The 25,243-nt window shown below is 48.5% G+C and overlaps 1 protein-coding gene across 12 annotated transcripts in view; it reads left to right on the top strand.

Moving 5' to 3' along the window:
- Positions 1 to 25,243, top strand: part of NR5A2 (nuclear receptor subfamily 5 group A member 2) — a 134,543-nt gene that overhangs the window by 62,186 nt on the left and 47,114 nt on the right. For 11 of the 12 annotated variants that reach the window (XM_086343166.1, XM_086343175.1, XM_086343176.1 and 8 more), the window contains one exon: positions 21,004 to 21,123. In XM_086343166.1, the coding sequence (XP_086199292.1) occupies positions 21,004 to 21,123 (120 nt within the window). The other variant, XM_086343164.1, reaches the window with a different exon arrangement.

Below are 25,243 nucleotides of genomic sequence, written 5' to 3'. Positions count from 1 at the left end.
CACCACAGGACCACCCAGTCCTGCATGGGCTTTGGAGTCAGACTTGCCTCAGATCCTAGATCTGCCACTTTGTGGTCACATGCTCTCAGGAAAGGAACTTAACTTTAGTGTCCTTATCTACAAAACAGGGATTGTGTACTGTTGATGTGGTAATTTTAAATAAAGTGAGATCATATTTGCAAAGTGCACTGTGCAAGAACCTGGATGCACGGAGATGGAATGGTCTCCATCCTCAGATAGGAGGGCTCATGTGTGTAAGATGTGAGAACCAGTGCTATTTGGGAGGTGGGGGGAGAGGACCAGTGCGGTTTGGAGGTGGGGAGAGGAGAGAAGGCTGTCCCCCAGCAAGAACTACATCTCCAGGGCTCTGCAGTAGAGAGATCCCTGGTGTAGACCAGCAACCAGAAGGTGTGTTTATTTGTATGCATTTCATATCTCCTCTTTAGTTGCCCAGACCTTTACAAGACAATTCTCTCGCGTCTGGATGGCTCTCTCTGCATCTCTTGGGTCTGATGGAAGGCCTGCTGTCTCTGGTTCTCACTGAAGGATGGAGGGAGGGGAGAGAAGCTGTGAGGCCATCAGCCTGTCCAGCTCCGCGGTCAGGAGACAAATGCTGGAGGAAGGGAGAAGGCCGGCAGGAGCCAAGGATGATCCACTCCCCTGAGCTGCTCCGTGACTCTGCTCCCCCGTACTCTAGCATGTCACACAGGCTGATTTATGCCAAATAGTTATGTCTGTTATTAATGGAGGGGCAGGAGGGCGGGGAGAGAATGAGTTCCGGAAACTTTTTTAGAAATTAAAAAAAAAAAACAAAACAAAACCCTTAGATAATTGCTTTACAATATGGCAAGTGCAATAATAGAGGTCCCCCGAGAAGAAAAAAGTCTCAGCACATGTGAGTCCCTTTTTTTTCTCTGCAACCCTGACCTGGGTTAAAACTGGGGACAGAGAAACGAAGGGCAGGCAGGTTGCGGCTTCTGAAGAAGTCGAAGGGCTTGTGCAGGTGAGTTCTTTCTTAGCCCTGACCTACGTGCCCTGATTTAGCTACAGGTATTCTCCATAAGGCACACACCTGCCCATCAACACACTCACACACTCAGAAGCTCTCCACTGTGCCTGTAGCTCGGTGCCCCCTTCCTGCTGTGGAGCCAGAGGGTCCCTTCTCCTCTGTCTTTCCGCTGCCCTGTCTCCCACGTCCCTTACTCCTGTTAGACGTCTCATTGCCCGGCAGTTTTTCCAGCTTTCCCTCCACCAGGTTCCCTCACCCAACAGGCAGCTGCGAGACTCCACTTCTCAACAAACAAAGCCCATCTCCCAACCAGCATCTGTTCCCATCAGGGTCCCCCCGCCCTGGGCTCCACCGCCGGCGCCTGCAGGGTCCGCGGAGGCCGCACCCCGCCCCGCAGGGAGACGCGTCTCAGAGCCTCCCGGCGCCCTTGGCCGCTCGTCCGCGGCCTGTGCCTGCTCTCTCTCTTGCACCCTGAGGCGCCCCTGCAGCGACTCCTGATCGTTCCCTCCGAGGCTCCCCTGCCTTGACCCGCCCCAAAACAGTGTTTTCCTCTCCCTCTCACGCTGTGCGTCCTTGGGGATGCCGCCCACAAACCTTCTCCCCCAGACTGCTCTGTTTCCGGACACACGGGCTCATCATCCACATCAGCGCCCGGAGGCCTCCTGGGGTCACAGCCCCTCCAGCTCATTTCCTGGGTCGTGTGGTTCCATCACGGCGCTCTCAGCTGCCGAACAAGCGACGGCTCGCCAGCAGGCATCTCATCACCCCCGCCTTTTCACGTCCCTCCCCGACTCCAGACACACGGAAATGCTCACACGCAGCCACCGCTGTGCTGGGCCCGCGTGGGCAGCCCTCCACCGCGCTCATCAGAACCGACTGCGCTAAACTCCAGATCCCGGAAGCTTCCGCAGCGGCTCGGGGTGGAATTAACTTCCCTCCTTCCTCCGCGACTGCAGTTTCCCACTTCTTCTTTTTCAGCTGATCTGTCTGTATATTGAACACCGCCACCGCCAGACTCAAAGCCACTCATGGGCCCAATGTAAGCGTAGTCACGGAGATCTCTGAAACTGGGGTGTCAGACGCTGGGGCCCGTGGTGAGGCTCTCCGCTTCTTTCCCCGGGGGCGCTTACTTGTATGTCTGTCTCTGCTACTTGTCTGCACCCCTGCTTTGTCACTCTGAAGGATTCTCCCACAAAACCGAGCAGAGAGTTTTGAACTCACTGCATAGCAAGGTTCGTTTGTCAGAAATTCACCCATGTTCATATGAAAATGCCATACTGATTTAACGCAGGGGTCTCAAACTTTTAAAAAATGTTTTTTTGGCTGTAACATGTAGTATGTGGGATCGAAGCTCCCTGACTAGGGATTGAATTCAAAGCCCTTGCGTTGGAAGCACTGAGTCTTGACCATTGAACCCCCCAGGGAAGTCTGGTCCCAGAGGTCTCAGCCATTTTGACAGGACCCTTTGCACTCTTGAAAATGACCGAGGACTCCAAGACCTTTAGTTCATGTGAGTCTTAACTCTCAATGTTAATGTCTTTGGAGTTAGAACTGAGAAATGGTTAAAGCACAAGAATTCACCAGCCCAGTTTCCACTTAGCAGGAGAGTGATGTCACCTCATCCTGGGGCCTCGGCACAGTCCTGAGAGGCAGAGGGTCAAAGGGCGAGTTTCATCCGAGTGCAAACAGGAAGACCTTCTGACCGCACTTGTAAGCTGGTGTTTAGGTATCCCTCCTGTGGGTATTTCCTCTCTCAAGGGAATTAAAGCATGATGCCAGCTGAGTGCACTTCCCAAACCAGAATTTCCACATCAGCCAGGCAGTGGAGACCCCAGGGAATGAAATCTTCCCAGCTGCGGTGCTTGTGAAGTCGCTGTCGTGGAGTCACAGGGCACGCGTCCCCTGCTGTGGTCAGCCCCAGCCTCCCCAGCACACGCTCACTCACCTGGGCTCACTCACCTGGACCATGACCCCTGGTGAGGGGCGGCCGGGCACCACGGCGCTCCCTTGCTGAGGTCGAGATTCTCTGGGTTTGTGCATCAGCTACAATTTCTGTCCGGTCACCCCCAGGACAGGGAGGAAAGTGAGCGGAGGGACCCCGTCCAGGCGAAAGCTTAGACTTGGTGCTTGGGTTTTCATTTTGGGTTGAACTCTTGGGTGGTAGTAACGACTGAACTGAGGATGAAGGACTGTGCCTGACTTTTGTAGAAAGAAGCACAATGGTGTCCTCTAAACACGGCGAGTATTTACTGAGCCCAAGCCTTGCCAAAAGTTCTAGGCATGTGCTAGCTTGGTGAACTCCCACCCCAAGTTCAAGGTGTCAGCATTTATTAGAGTCTGATTGGAGCTGGGGAGGGGCTAGGGATAAGTAAGGAGCTTGGGATTAATACACACAGTACTTTTGTAAGATGGATCGCCAACAAGGACCTACTGTGTAGCACAGGGACCTCTGCTCAGTATTCTGTGATAACCCATGTGAGAAAGGAATCTGATAAAGAATGAATATATGTATGTGTGTGACTGAATCGCTTTGCTGTACATCTGAAGCTAACACAACATTGTAAATCAACTATACTCCAATAAAATTTAAAAAAAAAAGGATTTGATGGACTCTGGAGTAGAGGAAGGCCCAGGAAGTTAAGTCTTTGCCCAGCCCTCCTCTGTGGGCCGCGGGTGGAGTCTGCCTTTGCGTCAGGCCTGACCGACTGCAAAGCTCTCGCCCCTCGCCATCGGGTATATTTCCTTATACTGTATTTGTGCGCCCAAAATGTCGGTTTGTGAGTGTGTGTGTATTAGACTGTGTGTGAAGACACATTCACACTTGGAGAGGGGGCTGTATGTTTCCTGGAAATCTGCAAAACTTTTTATTCAAGAGGTGGTGATTCCGTCAGCACTGCATCATGGTCAGCCTGTTAGACGTGCTGCAGAGCCTGGTGAATCAGAGCCTGTGTCTTAGGAAGAGCCCTGCTAACTGGAGGTGCCTTGGCTTCTGAGACACAGGTGCTGCGTCTCCTGACCTCCAGAATGAGGATGACATGAGGCCGCTAGGGGGGCTTCCCGCTTAGAGACACATCCAGGAGCTTCAGTGAAAAAATGGAGAAAGGGGTGCTTCTTAGGAGAACGTGCTTTAAAAGCATGCATGTACGCTATCTCGTCCGTAATCTCAGACAACCTGGACGAATTCCTCAAGGCCTAGTCTGTGCAGAGGACGCACTGTAATTTCTCATGGTCATCTTTGAGGTCTGCCTGCAGTGTGCTTGATTAAAAGCCAACAAAGACGGAAGGGCCCCCTTGAAGAATGTGGTTTGTGGTGGAGTCTAATTTGCGCCACCGGGCAAAGGTCACGGAGAGGAGCTCGTTAATGCAGTCATGCCGGGACGAGATCCATCTCCATACTTCACCGTATTGATCTGGGCTCATGGGCGCGCCCGTCCTTGAACTGATCAGCTCACGGGTGGTGTGGATGGCCAGCTTTCTGAGCTGAGGATCCTAGCAGGGCAAAAGGTGGATGGGCAAACACCCTCGTTGTAGGTCTTCCGTTCGGTGCCTAGGGACTCGTTTTTTATTTACTCAGAAAAAAAAAAGTAAGAGATGGGTTGCTTTTCTACCGTGAGGAGCTGTTTTTCTTCTGCAGTCTCTCTAAATCACGTGAGCCCAAAGGAGGGATTAGATGCATTGGAATATAGGCAGATGGTTTGCTTTCAGACATAACGTGGATGTTAACAAACACAGCTCGGGGTTTCTTCATTAAATGATACCTGCTCGGCGTGGTCTTTAGGACCCAGGCGTCACCCTATCCGTGTCTCTTTTTGTCACAAGTCACGGCCATCCCTGTATTCCTGTCATCCTTTAATTGCTGGAGCACTGAGGAAGCAGTGGCTCGGTGGATCCAGCTCGTAAAACATTTATGTGACCTTTGTGTGCGTCTTCCTGGAAGTGATGGGCCTTGGGAATTCTAGAAGTGCAGTGGCAAACATTTCCTTTTTCTTCTGAAGTGTAGATTCCAGATTCAAGCTGGACGGGAACACGCTCAGCGCCCTGCTAAGCCTCAGACTTGGTTTCCAAGAGACTCGCCCCACCCCCAGGCCCCCTCACCACCATCCACGGGGAGACAAGCCCCCTGAGAAGTTCCCTGGTCACCCGTGAACCCCTCCCGGCCCCAGCCCAGCGCCGAGCTCAGCAAGCAGCGGTCGGCTTCTCCTTGACTCCATTTTGCTCATTTTCTAGCCAAATTTTGCTTTGGGAAAGAGAGTTAAGCCTGTATCTGAGGCAAGTAGACGGGTCAGATTTTTGTAACATGAAAATTACACCTCATTCTTGGCTAGGGGTTTCTGAAAGGGACGTCTGTGAAATACCACTTTGAAACGGGTTTTCGTGTTGAAACTTCTTCACAGGGCGAGTCTCCTCTTCAGGCTTCTGTGAGATTCCCCGTCTAAGACTTTTCCAGGCATGTCCCCACCCCCGCCTTGTGAAGGCAGGCGGTCACCAGAAGGAGCACTCTGCTCTGTGTTTTACTTTTTTATTTTAATTACTTTACAGCATCGTGTTGGTTTCTGCCGTACATCCCCACGAGTCAGCCACAGGCACCCTCGCTCTTAAGCCCCCTTCCCCGTCCCAGCCCTCGAGGCTGGCACACGGTGCTGGCTTCGCGTTCCCTCTGTGTGTGTGAGCGGAGTCCCTTCAGTTGTGTCCAGTTCTTTGGGACCCTACGGACTGTAGCCCACCAGGCTCCTTCACCTGCATCGTACAGCAGGTTCCCACCGGCTATCTGTTTTACACGTGGTAACGTGTATGTTTCCATTACTGGAATAAACGCGTGCACTGTCAGATCATCCCACCTTCTCCTCCCTCTGTTCTGCGTCTCCACTGCTGCCCTGCGGATAGGCTCATCAGTACCAGCGTTCTAGATTCCGGGAGCCCATGCATGCTACGTCACTTCAGTTCTGTCCGAGACTGCAACTCTACGGACTGTAGCCCACCAGGCTCCTCTGCCCATGGGATTCTCCAGGCAAGAATCCTGGAGTGGGTTGCCATGCCCTCCTCCAGGGGATCTCCCCACCCAGGGATGGAACCCGAGTCTCTTGTGTCTCCTGCACTGGCAGGCAGGTTCTTTACCACTGCGTCACCTGGGAAGCCTCTAGACTCCATATATACGTGCAAATGTATGATACTGGTCTTTCTCCTGTTGACTTACTTCCCTTTGTTTATTGGTGTTTGAGCTCCTTCTGAGCATTTGAAAGAGCGAGAAGACCCCAGGGTCCTCCATCTGATCGGCCCATCCCGGCTTCGTGCGGAGTCGGGCCCCGGGGAGCTGGGATGGGGATGGGCCCACCCACCTTGTGACCTGACTAGGTCGGTGAAGCTTCTGGGCCCTCTAGCCAAGGAGTGAGTTAGGATTATTCGGTATCTTCTAGGTTCTGAATCATAGTCAAGGGAAAATTGTTAATTTTTTTTTTGGCAGGGAAAAGTCCTAATTGGTCATAAAGACATAATGGGAAAAGTCTTGCATGTCACAGCTGGGAGGCCTTTGCTTTCTATTAATAACTCATAGCAGCGGCCAGCATCACTGAGACAGGCCAAAGGAATGGGAAGCGTGTTGTAAGGCCCACCCTCCTGATACAGGTGCAGAGAGCTCGGGACGCTGCTGCTAAAAATCTAGCTTTTGTGAATTTAATTCCAAATTCCATTACCGTGCAGCTTTGTAGGATGTTTTCCCCTTTTAACTAAAAAATTGTTCGAAACCAGTGCGGATACGACGTTTGGAAACAGTGTTTTGACGATGCTAATGTCCTTCATAGTTAGCTCTGGGCCCTTCAGGAGGTTGAGGAGTCCTTGGTCCTCCTCCCCCGCCGAGCTGCAGGACAGAGTTTCGTGGTGACTCAGCTCGCCTTCGGGTCCTCTGGGGCCGGGGCCAAGCCATGCAGGGGCTACCCGGCCTTTCAGTGGTGGCCCCGAGATACCGGGAAGCCGGTGCATCACTGTGAAGGTGCAGCCTGAGAGCTTTGACGGAGGTGAGCCCCGGTGCTGCCCCAGGGACACAGCCCGAAAAGGTGGTCCCCACAGACAGCTGGCCACGGCCACGCACTCTGTCCTGACCCAGGGGACACATCCTGAGGCCATATGGGGGCTGTTAGGGGAAAGGGGTCAAATAAAGCTCTTATTTGCCTGAGTGTCTTAAGAGGAAAACACAGTTAATGGCTGTCATCATTGTTCAGTCGCTCCATCGTGCCGGACTCCTAACTGCAGCACGCCAGACTCCTCCGTCCACTTGTCTCCTGGAGTTTGCTCCAATTCATGTCGGTTGCGCGATGATGTCAGTCATCCCAGACCGTAATTTGTGGATTTTCAAAAATGTGAAGAGAGGACGTTCTTTTTTCCCCCTCGGCCCCTTCTCCCTCTTGGGTCTACTTTACCCAGAAGAACCACACCCTTACTTCCGCTGAGGGCACAGAACAGACCCCCTTGGGATTAAGGAAATGCCAGGCCTTAGCTCTCCTTCCATTCAAGTTACCTTCATAGTCTTTCCACGGAAATAAGAAAGAACTCCCTTCTAGATTTTATGTCCAGATAGAAACTCCAGGCTTCTGTCATTGGGTGACTGTGTTTTTGTATGTTTCCAAAGGACTTTTTTTTTTTCTCAAATCAGCCTTTTTTTACATCTGAAATAGAGCAATTATATTACCTTTAGTGTATTTCCTTGCAGGAAATAAATTGAGGCAATTTATATTTAAAAAGAATAAAACTTTTAGAGGAAAAAAAGACTCATTTTTAATTCCTGTATGAAGGCTCAGTGACAGGGCGCTGTGCTCGGATTCAGAACACCTGGGTTCCCATCCCGTTTCTGGCCCCCGAGTCAGCTTCTGTGAACCACAGCCCACCCAGACAGAGTTTCTTCTCTGTAAAAATGAAGTCTTTGAACTAAGGGGCCTTTTCAGTGCTGGCCAAGTAAGCATTAACTAAGCAAAGCAGAAATGGTTTACCTCAAAATAATCATCCCGCACTTGAGGGCTCACCCGTTGACTCCTGGGGTTTGGTTTTGTTTTTGACTGTTTATTTTGTCCTGGGGCATCGCTGATTAACAATGCTGCGTTAGTTTCAGATGAGCAGGAAGGGACTAGGCCACATCACTTCACATGTATCATTCTCTCCCAAACTCCCCACCATCCAGCCTTCCACGTGACGCTGAGCAGAGTTCCCTGTGCCTTATGGTAGGACCTCGTTGGTTATCCATCTTAAATGCAGCAGTGTGTCCATGTCCATCCCAAACTCCCCGAGCCATCCCTTCCCCCATCCTCCCCCCTGGCAACCATAACCTCATTTAGGTCTGTGAGTCTGTGTTTTGCAAGTAAGTTCATTTCTGTAATTTCTTTTTAGATTCCACATCCAGGGGGTATCAGGATATTTCTCCTTCTCTGTCTGACTTGCTTTGCTCGCAAGTAAGTTCATTTCTGTAATTTCTTTTTAGATCCCACATCCAGGGGTATCAGGATATTTCTCCTTCTCTGTCTGACTTGCTTCGCTCGCAAGTAAGTTCATTTCTGTAATTTCTTTTTAGATTCCACATCCAGGGGGTATCAGGATATTTCTCCTTCTCTGTCTGACTTGCTTCGCTCAGCAAGTAAGTTCATTTCTGTAATTTCTTTTTAGATCCCACATCCAGGGGTATCAGGATATTTCTCCTTCTCTGTCTGACTTGCGTCGCTCAGCAAGTAAGTTCATTTCTGTAATTTCTTTTTAGATCCCACATCCAGGGAGTATCAGGATATTTCTCCTTCTCTGTCTGACTTGCGTCGCTCAGCACAACAATCTCTAGGTCCATCCGTGTCGCTGCAAGTGACATTGTTTCATTCTTTTTAATTTCTGAGTAATATTCAATGGAACTGAACATTCTCTGTATGTACATACCATGTCTTCTTTATCCATTCTTCCGTCGACTGAACTTTAGGCCTCCTCCACGTCCGGGCTGTTGTAAACAGTGCTGCAGTGAACACTGGAGTGCATGTATCCTTTTGGACCATGTTTTTCTGTGGATATATGTCCAGGACTGGGGTAGCAGGATCCTGTCGTAGCTCTATTTTTAGTTTTTTGAGGAACCTCCATACCATTCTCCGTAGTGGCTGTACCAATTTACATTCCCCCCAACAGCGTAGGAGGAATCTGAAAAAAGACTACAAATGAACTTACCAACAAAACAGAAATGGAGTTACAGATGTAGACTCTTGAGGTTTATCTTTAGTTGTCACTAGCTCTCTGACGTATTTCTGGGCATCTCTGAGGTTTATCTTTAGTTGTCACTAGCTCTCTGACGTATTTCTGGGCATCTCTGAGGTTTATCTTTAGTTGTCACTAGCTCTCTGACGTATTTCTGGGCATCTCTGAAGGCACAGGTTACCTGCCACCTTAAGAGGGGAGTTGAATCATGGGAAGGGAGCAGGTCCTCCTGTGTCACTGGGGAACTGGGTGGAGGGATTCTCCCAGCAGCCTTTGTGCCCAGTGAATTCCCATCATAGTCCCCAGGGACCTCTCCTTTGCCTCTGCCTTAATTTCTATTGTATTTTTGGTGAGTGATATTTAGGCCACTTGGGTTCTTTCCTCCTTTCTTTGGCTAAAAGCCTGATTGAAGCAGCCAGCCAAAAAGGACCCAAGGTCATTTTTTAGCTCTAAGAACTTTTTTTTTTCCTTCTGACTTTGAAACACAGTCTACAGAGGGGATTGGAGAAGGAAATGGCAACCCACTCCAGTGTTCTTGCCTGGAGAATCCCAGGGACAGAGGAGCCTGTTGGGCTGCCTTCTGTGGGGTCACACAGAGTCGGACACGACTGACGTGACTTAGCAGCAAGCAGTAGCAGCAGCTACAGAGGGGAAGCTGCACCCCCAGACCTTAAGGGCGTCACAGAGCTTGCATCTTTCTTCTCCACCTGGTGTCCCAAGAACTCCAGCAGGGAGTCCATTTCACTGGGCGCAGGGCAGCCAAAACCTTCCCTCACTTATGCCTTAATCGCTGTTGTCCAGACAGTGAGCCCCTGCTTCCCCAGGATTCTCTGGCTGGTGTCATTATTGTCTTTAAGGCGGTGTCTGGAAAATGAAGATTACAATCTTAATCTTGTTGCCCTATTCTGAAAATGACCATCGAATTCACAGATGCCTTCCGGCCTTTCCAACCAGGCTTAAAGAGCTTTGTCCTCATGGCTGGACCATCCGCCTGGTCGGACATGAGAGGAACGTTGCCCTAATTGTACAAGAGGAGACTTCTAAACGAGACAGGAAACAGGCAGCAGTCATAAATGGAACAATACCTGCTAGCAGAAAGCGCTGGAAAATATTTCACATTAATCCACTTTAAAAGATTTCTCATTCATCAACCTTTTCCGTCACCTGAAGTTTTTCCCTGGTACTTCATTTAACGCCTCTTACATTTTGCCTTCCTTTACTTCGTCAGATTCAGGTTTCCCTACTATTAGTCTGTGGTGTGCCAGCTGCCCAGCTGGGCACACTTGTGTTTCATCTCATTTAACAAAAACAGTGGCTTGTGAGAACAGCTGAGGTTGAAGGAATCAAAGTTACATGGTGAGGAACCCAGGAGCAAGGCAGGAACCCAGGCTTCTGAGCTGTAAAGCCCAAATGTGCCCTTCACAATGCCGCGTGGTCCTGAGCCAGGCGATAAATGGGCTTCCCCTGTGGCTCCGCTGGTAAGGTATCCGCCTGCAATGTGGGAGACCTGGGTTCGATCCCTGGTTTGGGACGATCCCCTGGAGATGGGGAAGGCTAACCCACTCCAGTATTCTGGCCTGGAGAATTCCATGGACGAAGTCCATGGGGTCACAAAGAGTCGGACACAACTGAGCAACTTTCACTTTGACTTTCCCTCCTTTTCCGGAGTGTCCTAGTTTATCTTTGGAAGTCAGGCCCTCAGAAAGTTGTGTTGTAGCATCAGATTGTCACAGCTCCCCCCTGACATCGCTGGCAGCTTTACTGGCAGCTTCACTGACTGAAGCCCGGTGCGGCCGGGATGCTGTCCTTGCCTGGCTTGCATGCCATCAAGAGTCCTCCTGTGAAAACGCACACGAGATTCCTCTCGGGAGTCCAGCAGTAGGGAAGCCGTGTTGGGTGGCGCGTGTCCGCAGACCGTCTAAGGGTGCTGCCCGGCGACAGGACCCGCTGTGGCCCTTCCCCGCCCGCCCAGAACAGCCCTTGTGGAGCTGGTTTGGGGACCGATGTTGTCCTTGGCTTCGACTTCTTCTCCTCCCTTTATTTTCCCTTAGTCTCCACTTTCTCATTTCTGTCCTCGTCCATCTTTTACTCTATTCACGTAGAAACTGCTTCAGAAGTTTTTAAGGTTGTTGCATTTTATTTTATTTTCTATTGGGTAGAAGGAATGGCAACCCGCTCCAGTATTCTTGCCTGAGAAGTCCCACGGACAGAGGAGCCTGGCGTGCTGCAGGCCACGGGGTTGCAAAGAGTCAGACGTGACTGAGCACAACACCACAGTTGATTTATAATTTTGTGTTAGTTTCAGGGGTGCAGAAAAATGCGTTCAGTTCAGTTCAGTTCAGTGGCTCAGTTGTGTCTGACTCTTTTCGACCTCATGGACTGCAGCACGCCAGGTCTAACTATCCATCACCAATTCCCGGAGTTTGCTCCAACTCTTGTCCATTGAGTTGGTGATGCCATCCAACCATCTCATCCTCTCTCATCCCCTTCTGCTCCCGCCTTCAATCTTTCCCAGCATCAGGTCTTTACCCATTGTTTGCATCAGGTGGCCAAAATATTGGAGCTTCAGCTTCAGCATCAGTCCTTCCAATGAACATTCAGGACTGATTTCCTTTAGGATGGACTGGTTGGATCTCTTTGCAGTCTAAGGGACTCTCAAGAGTCTTCTCCAAACCACAGTTCAAAAGCATCAATTCTTCGGTGCTCAGCTTCCTTTATGGTCCAACTCTCACATCCAGACATGACTACTGGCAAAACCATAGCTTTGACTAGACAGACTTTGTCAGCAAAGCAAGGCCTCTGCTTTTCAATATGCTATCTAGGTTGGTCATGGCTTTTCTTCCAAGGAGCAAGTGTCTTTTAATTTCATGGCTGCAGTCACCATCTGCAATGATTTTGGAGCCCAAAAAAATAAAGTCTGACACTGTTTCCATTGTTTCCTCATCTTTTTGCCATGAAGTGATGGGACCAGATGCCATGATCTTAGTTTTCTGAATGTTGAGCTTTAAACCGGCTTTTTTACTCTCCTCTTTCACTTTCATCAAGAGGCTCTTTAGTTCTTCACTTTCTGCCATATGGTGGTGTCATCTGCATATCTGAGGTTACTGATATTTCTCCCGGTGATCTTGATTCCAGCTTGTGCTTCATCCAGCCCAGCGTTTCTCATGATGTACTCTGCATAGAAGTTAAATAAGCAGGGTGACAATATATAGCCTTGACGTACTCCTTTCCCAACTTGGAACCAGTCTGTTGTTCCGATTCTGGTTCTAACTGTTGCTTCTTGAGCTACGTACAGATTTGTCAAGGGGCAGGTAAGGTGGTCTGATACTCCCATGATTTAGTTACAGGTCATCACAGAGTTCCTTGTGCTATACAGCAGATCCTTGTTGTTGTCTATTTTATATGTAATGGTGTGTAGGATGTCATATTTTACACGCACAGACACCTATGTTTATTTTCTAATAACTGGCCCCACGGAGCCAGCACCGCACATGGTGCCTTGTGCCCTGATCACTCTGCATGGGCTCATCACGTTTGGTTGGTTGGTTTGTAAGTTCCTTGAGCAGAAGAATTACATCTTATTCCATTCGAGTCTCAGTGGCACCAAGCACCCATCTGTGTTGTTTGACTGACTGCTGACTGAGAAATACCCATAATCTGACAAGATGAATGACTCCTAGGCCCACTGTGCCCCCATACAGACCATCCTTCTTACTGCCAGTCTCACAAATCTGGAGCTGGATTGGCCATGAAATGCACCGATATGCTAATTCTATTTGTTTACTTTGTAAACTGCTGCGAACTTAGAGAAGAATCACCGCATCTTGCTGAGTTTTCCTGTCAAAGCCACTCTTACGGAAAGGATGGACCCAGCTCACCTTTCACGAGTGGCAGAAACCCCTTCTCTTCCCATCTCTTTACGTATGAACAGGCTTTTGAAGCAGTGGGATGTGGTTGGTTCCAGAATAAAAATGGCCTTTTTACATTTTAGGGCTCACCTCAATCAGGTCTGATAAATTCTGTGTGCCCGCACCCAGAAACCTGAACAGAAAGCTCTGCCAGGACGACGGGGTGCAGACTCTTCACTGAGCCCACAAATGCCATGAACACACTATTAGCTTATAATTCATTCTTACTTTAGCAGGAAGCTTGTTGAAATGGGGGACGAGGAAAATTTAAGCAAAAGTTTTCCTTCCCTTTGACAAATTCTGAGAATACCGTTACCATTCTGTTTGAAAGAAATGGCTAGACTGTATTATGTTGATGAATCTCAAGTGATATTTCACACTCACATACATTCTGCAGTCTTTTTCCTCCAAACCTCACGTATGTCTCTCACTTATTACCTCGTATGTATACAAATAAAAAGGTGGCACTGAATATCTGGCATTAGCACATCTTTCAGTAAAAGAATATTCCCTGGCAGTCCAATGGTTAAGACTTCGCTGCCCAGTGCAGGGGCTGTGGGTTCAGTCCCGGGTCAGGGTGCCAAGATCGGGCATCCCTTGTGGCCAAAATCAAAGCATAAAACAGAAGAAATATTGTAACAAATTCAATGAAGTCTTTAAAAATGGTCCACATTTTAAAAAAAATCTTTTAAAAAGATTACAAAGAAAAAAAAAGTATTGACTTCAGCATTCCTGGGAATTAATGTGTACCAGGAACCTGAATACTTTTGATAAATGAAGCAATTTCAGAAGTATCTGCCTTTGAAATGAATTTTGTTTTTGTTTTTGTTTTGGATGGAAAGCCTGCTGCAGAAGTCACAGGATCCCTCATTTCCAAACTGAGGATTTGCTGAGCCTGTTCTGATGGCTCATGATGGTCACAGGCACCGGCTCTTGGATCCAGGGTTCTGGGTGGTCCCCTTAAGGGTTCCTGAGGTCTCGGGCCCCTGATGCGTCTCCTGCCTGGATTGAGATGTTCAAGAGGTAGATCGAGGGCTGCTCTGCTGAATCTTCTGTCTCCCTCCTCTGCTGACAGCTTGCATGTTCGTTTCCCAGCTTCCCCCCCCCCCCCCCGCCATCGTGTGGAGGTGGCCCACGTCCCCAGAGGTTGAGGCTGCCTGGGCAGCCACTCGACCCCTCAGTTCCTGGATGGCCGGGCCAGTGGGCACACCGATCGGTGGTGCCCATTCCCCAAGCACTGGTCAGGGAGGTCTGCTTCGGGAGAGGTCCTCGGAGGGGAATCTAGAGAATGTGGAAGAGTCTTGTGTCTGAAGGAATAGCCTGACTGCAATAGATCGCTCTGGTGCCTGTGAATGTGATGAACTGAGGGCTTCCCAGATAGCTCAGACAGTAAAGAATCTGTCTGCAATTCGGGAGACCCAGGTCCGATCCCTGGGTTGGGAAAATCTCCTGGAGAAGGAAATGGCAACCCCGTGCCAGGATTCTTGCCTGGAGAATTCCAAGGACAGAGGAGCCTGGCGGGCTGCAGTCTACAGGGTCGCAGAGAGTCGGACAGCACTGACCGACCGACACCTTTCATGTGATGAATTACTTGACAAAGAAGCACGGGGACTCACCTGGGTCCTGACTTCCATGGAGCCTTGGTCAGGACCTGCATGGAAGGGACTTGGTGGGAATGGAAGCACGAGGCAGATACCCCGCAGTCAGACCCCTCTGCCTCCTGCTTCCCTCTCCGGGAAGAGAGTTTCGATTCCAAGGAGAGAAAAAAAATCCTTTGTTGCTTTGCTGGAGAAACGTAGAAAGGGGCAGAAGAGCTGAGGCCCGGGGCTGAGGGTTGCCAGGTAAGTCCTTGTGCTCCGCACCCGCGGCCACACAGTCCAGCAAGCATGCGAGAGTGACTTCAGTTGTCCTCCGAGAGAGGAAGACCTTCTGCTCATAAATCTGCTGGGTTTTGCAGCAATTGGCAGGGGAGTTTGACTGGCTGTTACTGCTCTTGTACGGTGGTGTTGTTCGTGCCTGTTTAATCATTGCTAATGTGAAATCATTTTTTCTTGGACTTTGTAGCAGTTTATTATAGAGGCTGCAGATAACCGTCAGTGTTCTCTACAAAGACAGTAAAGGGGTCGAGTAGTTGTGTGTCTGTCTTGCCCAAAGCAGGTTCTCATTAAGAGTTCCTGAGTTGCTGCTGATTTGTTGGGGGGTGATTTTCCTTTCCCTGCATCTGAATATTCCTTTATACGTATCATCATTGTCACGAAGGGAAGTCCACCTTCAGCGATTTTTTTTTCTTTTGTCCAGAAACATTACTGGATGTTATTAATAATGATTCTGAAGAATCTTTTTTTGATAATAAGTGGTTTATTATTGACTTAATATATATAATAATTGAAAGTCACTCAGTCATGTCCAACTCTTTGTGACTATACAGTGATTATACTCCATGGACTATACAGTCCATAGAATTCTCCAGGCCAGATTACTAGACTGGGTAGCCTTTCCCTTCTCCAGGGGATCTTCCCGACCCAGGGATTGAACCCAGGTCTCCCGAACTGCAGGCAGATTCTTTACCAGCTGAGCCACCAGGGAAGCCCAATATAAATAATAAGTGGTTTATTATTGGCTTATATAGCAGAAAATAGGTTAAGATATGTTGCAGTCATCATAATGAACTTTTTAACTTTTTATTTTGTATTGGAGTAGAGCCGATTAACAGTGTTGTGGTAGTTTTAGGTGGACAGCGGAGCAACTCAACCACACACACACGTACCCATTCTCCCCAAACTCCCCTCCCATCCAGGCTGCCACATGACATTGGGCAGAGTTCCCTGTGCCATGCAGTAGGTCCTTGTTTGTTGGTTATCCATTTTAAATATAGCCGTGTATACGTGTTATCTTTAGAATCGTCACACTGCTTTTTAAATCTTTTATTCCGAGTTCTTTTAATAGAAGCTACTGAGAAAAAAGAATGTGTATTATTAAATGATCCTACAACATTAAGACCTGCTTAAACACACTGTCCTTCTAAGCTTCCCTGAGCCGCTGGGAGTACCCCCAAGAAAGAAGCAGGGTTGGGTTTGGGGGAGAATGGATACATGTGTATGTAGGGCTGAGTCCCTTCACAGCTCACCTGAAACCATCACAGTATTGTTAAGCAGCTCTGCCCCAACACAAATTAAAGAGTTTAAATTAAAAAAGAGAAAGAAGCAGGGTGAGATGGCCCCGGCATCCAGTACACATGGGGTTATAATAACAGATGGACCCTCCGATGCTTCTCCTTGGAGTGTGACTTTTTGAAGGCAGGGTGTGGTCACCTCCGTTTTTCCCCCGAGTCTCTATTTCGAGGCCTGGTACGCACCAGATTTAATGATCAGAAATGGGAAATGGGTTTTCGTCGACTTTCAATTACTGACCCATGTCAGTTGAATATTTTCCTAAAAATGCCTTTCTTGAAGCTGCTCCACAGTGACTCATGACGGCGATTTTCAAATAAAGGCCCCTGGGAGAGGGAACGTGGACTCACAGTTCCGTGGCCAGACGGTGAGAAGATAAAGGGGGCATCAGAGAGGCTCTGATAAGTTCACTGTGGGCTTGAGAAAGATCCACACATTTTTCTTCTTCTAATTGTTTGCCAGCCTGACTGCACTTATGAGAAAGCACAGGTTTCTAATGATTAACCTCCTGGGTTGTGGGGAGGTGTGCGGGCAACCCCGTGAGGCCTGTGCTCGTTCACACGCTCATCTATAATGTCAGCCTGAGTCGTTGCCCGCAGAGCAGCTCGGCTTCTGAGATAAGCCCTCCCTTTTATTACAGCTGATAATGCAGGATCGTGTGAGGTGGCATTGCCAGCTAGTTCGAGGTTCTGATGTGTCCTGGAAATCGTAGTCCGTTCGTCCACCCGAAAGTGTTGACGACATGAGTACCCAGAGAACTGACTCGAAAGGAGGAGATAGTTTTTCTCCTTCCCACCCCCACCGCCGTATCACCTGTAAGCTTGTTTTCTAAAGAGAAGTTATCTTTGCAATTGCCAACATCTCTTATCTGGAGATAAGGAAGGAGTCATATTTGCCTTGTCCTTTCATTCAAAGAGCTGCGTACAAACTAGGACACGCAAAGCCCAGGGAAGTTGCCTACTCGCCAATTTCAAGATAACATAAAATATCACATAATCAATTATGGAAATACTGAACTGGGATGTCAGCCTGGAAAGCCTCCTCAGAGAGCCTTAAAACAAGGGATCAGTTGCCTGAGAGGGGTGTTAAAATGACAATTGGTCAAGAAATCTTTACCGAGCGCCAGCAGTGGGTCCAGACCCGCCAGCCCGCGTGTGGGGTCATCTGAATGTTCAAGGGCCCTGCCTTCCGCAAGCACCTGAGGAGTGGCTCTGGCTGTTGTCAAGTGCCAGGGACTCAGGCCGCAAGCAGGCACTTACGGGAGTGAGGGTACCTCCATCAGTCCTGTGTTCCTCTGTTTATCTCACGAGCGTTTCTGCCGACGCGGCGCTGGGCCCCCCAAGAGCTGCTGTTTCTGGGCACCCCCAGCTAAAAAGCGGGGAGACAGGTAAACAAGCGTGGCACTTGGTGGAATCAGAAGAAGTGATGACATGAACAGCACAAAGTACAAAGCCGGAAATGAAGTGCTGGCATGAGAGACCGACGTGCTCAATCTCACCCACTACTGCAACTCCTGACGAAGCTGTGCGTAGCTGCTCAGTCCTTTCTGACTCTCTGCAGCCCCTTGGACTAGCCCTGCAGGCTCCTCCGTCCACGGGATTTCCCAGGCAAGATTACTGGAGCGGGTTGCCATTTCCTCTTCCAGGTCCGAAGAAGCTGAGGACCCAGGAAACAGATTTCCAAAGCCAGTTTGTCCTCCTCCTGCCTCTGGATGTGAGCAGGGGTGGATGTGAAGACAGGCCCACGCCTTCTAGTACGAGCTGTGCTCAGAGGCCTGCGAGGTGGGTTCTCATCAGCTGCTGTCGCCCAGCCTGTACTCACAGCGCCCAAGGTTTCCTGTGAAGCAGGATCTGAGCTTCTGCTCTCCTGAGCCCACGCACCAGAGTTGGTGAGCGTTCTCCCTGAAGAGGAGTCACTGCCACGGGGAGGGCCTGCTTCTGCCTCGTTCACCGTTACACCCTGGACGCGACCCTTACTCTCAACAAGCACCCGACTCTTCACATGTTTACTCAAGGAGTGGAGGTCTCTTGGTCAGAGCCGACTCACCAGCTCAGATCATTTCTGATGGAGATGTTTCTGGGTCTGTTTTCCTAATCACAGAGTAGCCTCAATCTCTGCAGTTGCCTTTTTCCCTCTAAGTAGGGTCAATACGCTCTTCCAGACGGGAGCCTCGTGTTTGGCACTGTTTCTGCATTAATGTATTGTCTCACAGTGAGAGACATGAGGATATCTCTCACTCCATCCTCATGACAAGAGCTACTCGTGTATTTTTAGGTGAGAAGATAAGGCTTTCAGAACTAAGTGGCTTGGCCAAGCTCTTGGAGCTGGAAAGTACACAGTTGTGCCCGGAATCCTTAGTCTAAGTTCAGTGCTGGCTTGACCACATTCACTGTTTCCTAGACTCACGGAAATAGTCCTAAGCTTATATCATTGGATAAGACCCTAATGCTGGGAAACTTCGAAGGCAGGAGGAGAAGAGGGCGACAGAGGAGGACGAGATGATTGGATGGCATCACCAACTCAATGGACATGAGTTTGTGCAAACTCCAGGAGTTAGTGAAGGACAGGGAGGCCTGGCGTGCTGCAGTCCATGCGATTGCAGAGTCGGAAAAGACTTAGAGACTGAACAACAACAAGCTCGTATAACTGCTAGTGTATGAGTGAAAACTTCCTAAGAATCCCCAGCCATCCAAATCTCATTGAATACTCACTTAAAAATGAGTGTTAAGAGTGAGTTAAATTAATTTGGAAAAAAAAAAATGGTTTAGAAAATTCTAGCACCTTTTTAAAAAAAATTGAGTATGGTTGATTTACAAAGTTGTGTTAGTTACAGGTGTATAGCAAACTGATGCGATTATATATACATTGATATATTTTTTCAGATTATTTTCCATTATAGGTTGTTAAAGATATTGAATATTATTCTCTGTGCTGTATGGTAAATCCTTGTTGCTTATTTATTCTACATGTGGTGATTTAGTTGCTAAGTCGTGTCCGACTCTTGCAACTCCATGGACAGAGGAGCCAGGCAAGAATACTGGAGTGGCTTGTCATTTTCTTCTCCAGGGGGTCTTCCCAACCCCAGAATCGAACCTGGGTCTCCTGCATTGCAGGCAGATTCTTTACCAGCTGAGCTACGAGGGAAGCCCATTCTCTATGTAGTCGTGTGTAATATTAATCCCAAACTCCTCATTTATTCCTCCACCCCTCCCTTCTTAGCCGTTACAGGACATCTAAATGTTAGGTGTTATCTGTGTAAAAGCATGATGTATCAACCTTCAGGCCCACCAATTTCTTTGGCTGGTTACAGTTGCAAAATGAAGAGAAGCTGTTACAAATAGTCCTGGAAATGGATCCATATGCCCTCCACGTCTGACGGTGCATGTGTGACTTGTACCTGCATAGGTGTGTGAAGAATGCGGTCCCCTGGGAGGGGGGTGGCATCGTGTGCCTACACGACTCACTGTGACTCAGCCCTCTGCATTTTACTCCACACTGCTGACGTGGGAGGGAGGTGCTGTTCTCGGCCCACGTTTCAGATGCCGAAACTGAAGTGGAGGTAGTTTGTGGGAGGATTGGCCAAATCTTAAAGCAAGTGCAGCTGAACGTCAAGAGGGGCTTGGTGGTCGTTCCGGTCAAGGTCTAGTGTGACGTGGACTAGCTGAGACTGAGGACAACGGCCCTGGGCCTCTAAATTTGAAAGTCACTTGAACTGTTGTGCTGATTGCTTTTCATATAAATCCTCGCGGTTTGGCAGCTTGCAGATGTGTGTGTGTGCTCGGTCACTCACTTGAGGCCGACTCTCTGCGACCCCAGGGACCGGGGCCCACCAGGCTCCTCTGTCCATGGAATTCTCCAGGCAAGAATCCTGGAGTGGGTTGCCATTCCTTTCTCCAGGGGATCTTCCCCGCCCAGGGATCAAACCTGCACTGTAGGCAGAGTCTTTACCCCTGAGCCACCTGGCGAGTCCTGACTTGCTAATATCCATATACTGTTTCAGCTTGGGCTCAGTGCATTAACCTCTAGATACACATACAAGTGAAAGTGAAAGTGACGTCGCTCAGTCGTGTCCGACTCTTTGCGACCCCGTGGACTGCAGCCCACCAGGCTCCTCCACCCGTGGGATTCTCCAGGCGAGAGTACTGGAGTGGGTGCCATTTATACAAGCCTGGGCGATGTGAATCGTCCTCCTCCTCCTCCTCTTTCATGTCTTATTCTTATCTTGGCTGTGCTGGGCCTTCACTGTGATGTGCAGGCTTTCTCCCCGAGGCACATGGATCTTAGTATCTGGATCAGGGATGGAACCCAACTTGTCTGCATTGGAAGGCGGAGTCTTAACCACTGGACTGCCAGGGAAGTCCTATCCAGGGTCATTCAAGTGGGGTCCACTGAGGACTGTCTGAGGCGCCTGTCCCTCCCACGAGCAAACGCTAATAGATCTACTGATGACAAGTAGACCCATCTGATGGAGTACCTTTTCCTAGCAGCTCATTGATTGCAGATACTTTGCTTAAGTATTTCTCTGTGGCCTGAAACGTATTTGTCCAAATGCAAAGAAGGACTTTCAGGAGGGAGGGTGTGAATTCATCTGGTGACCGTTGGTGGTTTTCCTGGCTTATATGGTAGGTTCTCTTGTGTGGAAAAAAAATGCAAAATAAAAAATAGTAGTGAGTTACAGAGTCATTTTTTTCCATTTCTTTTACAGGTAGATGACCAAATGAAGCTGCTTCAGAACTGCTGGAGTGAGCTCTTAATTCTCGACCACATTTACCGACAAGTGGTTCACGGAAAGGAGGGCTCCATCTTCCTGGTTACTGGGCAACAAGTGAGTGTAGACGCCAGAAGGAAAAAAGAAGTGTCTTTTTATTAAGCATGTGCAGGATGGCAGGAATTCAACTAGGTCAGAAGCTCTTTTGCGCTTTGAAAGGGATATATATTGGCTGCATATAATTTAGAGACGCTGACTTGGGGCGCCCTGTTCCCGCTCGGATGGTTACAGTGAAACTTGGCCCAGACCGCCACCCCTGCCGGCCTGCTGGGGTTGCGAGTGGTGCTCTGAAGGGTCAAAACAATTGCTGAGTCGGGATTAATGGTTGGTACCTTGGGTTTCTTCCCCAAGCTTCTGCATGAATCTATCACACTTGTTTGTTAGCTATTAAAAAAAAAAAAAAAAAAAAACTTGGAAATGATGAAATCTTGGTATTTTGGAATCATGTTGGTGGGAGAGACTGATTCAAATACTGTATGTCAATCATCTGTATCTTTGGCCTAAAGGCAGCCAAGTGAGAAGGAAAGGCAGTGTTCATTTTCAAGAGTCAGTCACTGTTTTTTTCTCCCCCCTTCCACCTTTATTTTTTTCTTTTTTTAATTGGAGTATAACTGCTTTACACTCCTCTGTTAGTTTCTTCTGTACAGGGAACTGAGTCAGCTGTGTGTACATATCCCTCGTAGGCGCCCCCCCACCCTCCGTTCCCCTCCCCTCCCGGTCATCTCGGAGCACCGAGCTGAGCTCCCTGCACTCTGCAGCAGCTTCCCACTCGCGATCTGTTTTGCACAGGCCGGGGTGTGTATGTCAGTCCCACTTGCTCAGTTCGTCCCACTCCCCCCCAGCCAGTCATTATCGAAAAGGAAGATGGAAACAGGAAATTGCCGTGAGGTCCTACTCCTTTATGAATGGGTATTTGTTTGGTCCACGGGTATTTATTGAGCATCGTGCAGGGCCCCTCGCTCACTGTCCTGTGGCTTCGGCATATATTAGTGACCAAAACAGAAAAGTAGTCAAACGATAAAGGGGCTTAACGCTTCAGCAGGAGAAGCTGACGGTAATCAATAATCCTAATAAATGTGAGAAGTCAAAGTGCTATTGAATTAAAAAAAAAAGGGGCGGGGGGATGCCGTGTAGAGGGGAATCAGTGTCCTCCCCTGGCGTGTTGCTGTGTGACCCACGGCTTGCAGTGTTAACGGGATGGGTTGGCTGAGCCTTATTCAGAAGGTGAGATTTGAGCGAAGCCTTGAGGGAAGAAAGACACCTGGCCTTCTGGACACCTGGGAGGAGAGAAGGTCTGCCTAGTGAACCTGATTCCAGCTTTACCGCGTTCTGGAATGTCCCTCCTGGTTCTTGGCCTCCGTTTTCTGTTTTCTGTGGGTTGTTAAAATGATGGGAGGGATGCAGAGACCCGATTAGTCCGGGGGGCTGCTGCAGGCCTCAGGACCCAGGCACCGTGATCTTTTACTTCCAACCATAAATGTTTATGTGCTGTGAAAGCCCGGCAGTGCATATTTGAAAGTGAAAGGCTGTTTCCACATCATTTGCTGAATTATAGATAAATCACATGTTCCCAATCAAGTTAAAGGCAAGCACTGTCTCAGAGTTTTTGCAGATCGGATCAGCCATCATCACTGCCTGGCCCCTGCTTCCTGCACAGCTCCTGAGAAAAAGGCTTTCTAGGATCAAGCCTCAGCGGGTTTGACTTCCTGATCTTTTGAATTTCCGTTGAGCGTTTCCAGCCTGTGACCCGGGTCTGTGGAAGGAGTGGACCCATTTTCAGAGCCTCGTCACAGCCTGCCTCCCAACCCCCTCCCTCCCGGGCCCCACGGGGAGCTACATTAGAAGAACAAGACTCAGCCCACAAATTAATTTGATTTCGTCCTTCCGAGTTCCAGAAATCAAATGGGTTTGTGCCGTTCTTTCTCAGAGCACTTCCATTCCTGCTCTTAGAAATGCTCCTCATTTCACGTTTCATTTTGCACTAAGTGCTGACCCTGGTAAAGGCAATTACCATGTAAAAAGTAGAGAAAGTGCCCTCTTCCTCCGATTTTCCAAACCAAGAATGATCAAGGAGTGGATGGCGTTTCTCATGTTCAGTATCAATTATTGCTACTTCGTGTTTTCCATCACAACGGAATTTCTTACTTAACCCTGAAGTTAGCTATTTTAATTCTGTCTTTTCTTCTGGCTTCTCTAAGGGTACGTTAAATAGCCTTTTTAAGCCAAAAGGAAAAAAATGATTGTCAGTAACATTAAGCATCGCCAAATCAATTCTACATATCAGTATTTAGCATCTTATCACTATAAGAATTCATTTCTTATCAGGATTTTTAAACCACATGCACACAAAACGTATGGCTGAAAGTGCATATATAAAATAGCAACAGAGGATTTTGAAGTGGTTCCACTTTTAAGTGTTTGCACATTCTCGCTAATGAACAGCCGCTGTAACATTTTCCTATGGGAAGGGCCTGCTGGCACCTTTTTCATTATCTTCTGTTATTATGTATCGTATTAAGAAGACAGGCATCTTCCAGCATACAAGTCATCAAAAATTGCAGCTATCAGAACGGAAAGCAATTTAGCTAAAACTGTTGCTCCCTTCATGATGAGCGGAATTTATCCAAAGGGGACATCCACTTACAGTATTTCTTCAATATCTCCCTTGAATTTAATGGGCACAAAGATTCCAGGTAAGGCAGTAATAAATTAATTTTACTAAGTACATAAAAGACAAGGCCAGCTGCTCCTGCGGTGAGTGCAAACTCCACATTCGACAATGAAAATATAATTATGTTTGTAATAAAATGTAAAGAAGTTGCAGATCTGGGCGCTGTTTCAGGAATAAATCACTGCTCCTCCTTCAGAGCCGTGTGATTTGATAAATTATCCTTGAAGGAGAGGTTATCAGAGCCCCCACTTCATGAGCATGTTTGAGCTCTCACATTAGCCTGCATATAAATATATAGCGATAAAGTTGTCGGTATGCCAATTGATTTCCCGAAGTCCACCTCGCTAGTTTAGAGTCCCGTGAAACCATTTCAGTTCCTTTCTCTTAGAGTGTGTTTATGTTTCCAAGTATGAAATTCTGACAGTTGAACTTATTTCATACCTATTTGATCTACATACACCTCACAAGTTTTAACTTACCCATCTTTTTAAAAAATGAATTTAGAGTCCTTTCAGTTACAGTGTACTTTATTTGCAACTATGAAGTTTTAGTTTTGTAACTTTCAGTTCAGTTCAGTAGCTCAGTCGTGTCTGACTCTTGGCAACCCCATGAACTGCAGCACGCCAGGCCTCCCTGTCCATCACCAACTCCGAGTCCACCCAAACCCATGTCCATTGAGTCGGTGATACCATCCAACCATCTCATCCTCTGTCATCCCCTTCTCCTCATGCCCTCAATCTTTCCCAGCGTCAGGGTCTTTTCAAATGAGTCGGCTCATCGCATCAGGTGGTCAAAGTACTGGAGTTTCAGCTTCAAAATCAGTCTTACCAATGAACAGTCCTACCAATGATCTCCTTTGTAACTTACTGCCTACCTATTAGAACCACACACATTGCAGAATTGAATTAACCCCATCTTAATAATAAAAAAGAATCACATGCTCAGTCTCTCAGTCGTGCCTGAGTCTTTACAACCCTGTGGACTGTAGCCCACCAGCCTCCTCTGTCCATGGATTTCCCAGACAAGAATACTAGAGTGGGTCACCACTCCCTTCTCCAGTAGCAATGTACTTGTGGCTTACTTTGGTACACTCTCCAGGTGTAGGGCTGGCTGGTGATTTTTTTTTTAACGTGTTATGTGCATTCTAAGCTGTAGTGACGATGCTTTCAGCTGGTGATTCCAAGTTTAACTTGGCAATGTTGTCCCAGCTGTTCTCATTTCTTAATGACGATGGGAGTGGGTGGCCCCTTACTGTTATCCAGCTGAATACCTCGCTGAGAGGAGGGCACAAAAGGACGGGGCCTCTCCGAGGCTCCCACAGGCCCCACCCTCCTGCTCTGCCCCGGGCTTCCCCCACCTCTGACCCTGGCTGCCGTTCCCTCTTCTACCCCACTTTGTCCCTGCAGGATTTACATTCTTCTTACTAGGAGTAGTTAGACCCTGTGCAGTCCCCAAGGGATTTGGAGCTGAGCTACCCTGTTTAGTAAGAAGAACGTCCTTGGAGTA

Source organism: Bos grunniens, chromosome 16 (genome assembly GCF_055505025.1).
Source record: "Bos grunniens cultivar Pamir isolate PY7600 chromosome 16, Bosgru_T2T1.0, whole genome shotgun sequence".
NCBI classification, from domain to species: Eukaryota; Metazoa; Chordata; class Mammalia; order Artiodactyla; family Bovidae; genus Bos; species Bos grunniens.
This window is presented reverse-complemented; position numbering and strand designations above follow the sequence as displayed.